This window comes from Geospiza fortis, unplaced genomic scaffold (genome assembly GCF_000277835.1).
Source record: "Geospiza fortis unplaced genomic scaffold, GeoFor_1.0 scaffold31, whole genome shotgun sequence".
Classification (NCBI taxonomy): domain Eukaryota; kingdom Metazoa; phylum Chordata; class Aves; order Passeriformes; family Thraupidae; genus Geospiza; species Geospiza fortis.
This window is the reverse complement of record NW_005054483.1, coordinates 1,308,288-1,310,752: the sequence shown is the minus strand read 5'-3', so window position 1 is coordinate 1,310,752 and position 2,465 is coordinate 1,308,288. Positions and strand designations below refer to the sequence as shown.

The 2,465-nt window shown below is 40.4% G+C and overlaps 1 protein-coding gene across 1 annotated transcript; it reads left to right on the top strand.

The window, feature by feature from the left end:
- The first annotated feature begins 661 nt into the window (after positions 1–661).
- YWHAH (tyrosine 3-monooxygenase/tryptophan 5-monooxygenase activation protein eta) lies at positions 662–2,142 on the top strand. The gene has a single exon (XM_005428438.2). It carries the CDS (start codon positions 842–844, stop codon positions 1,373–1,375), a length of 534 nt encoding a protein of 177 aa, XP_005428495.1. The 5' UTR covers positions 662–841; the 3' UTR covers positions 1,376–2,142.
- The last annotated feature ends 323 nt before the right edge of the window (positions 2,143–2,465 follow it).

The window sequence follows — 2,465 nt, the reverse complement described above, 5'->3', positions numbered from 1 at the left end:
AAATAGGCCTAAATATACAATATGAGAAGTATTATCCTTCAATCTCAGCTTTTTGAAGCAGCAGTTCCAAGTTGATAATGGCTTAGTTCCTGATTTGCTGTCCTGGGAATTTGTCTGCAGCCAGTTAGCAGAAATCAGGGTAACTTTTGTATGACACTGTAATCACTCACTGCATGTCTGAAAGAGACCATGGAACACTGATGCCATTTGTGCTGTGCAGAGCTTAGTGACTGCAGCACTTCCATCTCTGCTGGTGAATGGACACAGGCAGCAGGAGACAGAAATGCGAGAATTGCACCAGCTTCCAGTGTCACTGCTGTGCTCCAGATTCAAAAAACTGGTTCTAGGTTCATTTAAATTCATCACTAAGTGTGTAGTCTGTATAATTAGAGCAGACTTCCTAAAAAACTTGAGCCTTACTCTGTGATTGCTTCTCCATTACACAAGCTTGCCTCACTTTTATTCAGTGAATATTCTTTGCAATGGCTTCTAAATACCCCTTCAATTACTTCAAAACTATTAGGATTTCTCTCTTATAAGTCCTGACTGCTGAACAGTTTTAAACTTTCAATGTTATAAAGTTAGTCCTGTCTAGAAGGAATTTTGGGTTCTAGAAGAAGTTTTGAATCTTGCACTTTGTGATGAAAGTATTAAAGGAGGTTTGCACGCTCTTCTCTAGGGCAAACCCTTTAAATTTGCTCTTTGTCTGTATTTTCAGGTAACTGAGCTGAATGAGCCCCTCTCAAACGAGGATAGAAACCTGCTGTCTGTAGCCTACAAGAATGTAGTGGGAGCCAGACGGTCCTCCTGGCGTGTCATCAGCAGCATAGAGCAGAAGACCATGGCAGATGGGAATGAGAAGAAGCTAGAGAAGGTTAAAGCCTATAGGGAGAAGATAGAAAAGGAGCTCGAGACAGTCTGCAATGATGTTTTGGCTCTCCTAGATAAATACTTGATCAAGAACTGCAATGACTTCCAGTATGAGAGCAAGGTCTTTTACCTGAAAATGAAGGGGGATTACTACCGCTATTTGGCAGAAGTTGCTGCTGGAGAGAAGAAGAACAGTGTGGTGGAAGCCTCAGAAGCTGCCTATAAAGAGGCTTTTGAAATCAGCAAAGAGCACATGCAGCCCACTCACCCCATCAGGCTTGGGCTGGCACTCAATTTCTCAGTGTTCTACTATGAAATCCAGAATGCCCCTGAGCAGGCCTGCCTTTTAGCCAAACAAGCCTTTGATGATGCCATAGCAGAGCTGGACACACTAAATGAGGATTCCTACAAGGACTCCACTCTCATCATGCAGTTACTTCGAGATAACCTCACTCTGTGGACGAGTGATCAGCAGGATGAAGAAGCAGGAGAGGGCAATAATTAATAAGCTTTCCTCTGATCTCTCTTTCATCCACTTGGCCATCCCCATCATCACCAATATTTCCTTGCCACAGTCACACTAAATATCTAGTGCTAAGCATATCTGTATTGTACAGCTGTTCAGATCTGCTGTCCACTTTATCAAGAAGCAGTTTCAGATGAGTCTTCATGGGCATTGATGGATTGATTGGTTTATTGGCCCTATTTGTCTTAGTTGCACTTGAGCAGTGCAGAGGGAGGCATTTTTAATTTGCCTGTTGATTGGAAAATACGGAAAAGATTAATGGAAAGTGATTGAGGATAACTAGATTCCAGTTAAAGTTCTCTGTTTGAAATGAGCTGACAGTTCTGTTAAGCAGTACATTTTGTGCATGCAAAGTAAATTAGCCACCCCAAATTTTTTTCAGTCAAAGAAAACAGTTAAGCTGATGTGAAATGACAACTCTGTTCATCAGTTTACAATAAACTGTTTGAAATGTGAGGTTTCAGTAGCAATTTGGTTTTTTTGCCTCTAACTTATGTGCACAGTTTCTTTAAATGCAGTGCATCTACCTAAGAGTTTTGATACTTGTAACCTTTTGCAGTTGTTTTGAAGAATCATGAATTTATTTTTTGTAAACTCTTTGGCTGTTTGGTTGTCTGTGTATTCTGACAACTCTATGTCAATATTTGCCCATGTTAAGATGGATGACTGGGAAGCCAGACTTCTAAATTAAATGTTTTGGAATTAAGTGAATAAAATAAAATGCTGCTTCAGGGATGTTATCTCTACATGAGCTGTCCTGTCTTTTGTTTGGAGCAGAGATAGAGTTATCCAACACATCACTGACAAGGTAAAACATATTTAATCAAAAGTTTAATGAGAAGTTGACAGATGTTAGACAACAAAGAACACAACATAGTGTGCTGAAAGAAGAAAAACCCAAACCCACAAAACCCAAAAGCACCTGCAGTGGGGTCACCTCCATTAAAGTGGAGTTTCCCAAGGTTTGGGAAACCTTATATTTAGTTGTTTGCTCGGTACAAAATCTGCTGAACAGCTGTAAAGCACATAACTTACCATATCAGTGCAGAGACTTGTGTTTGCTTCTGTC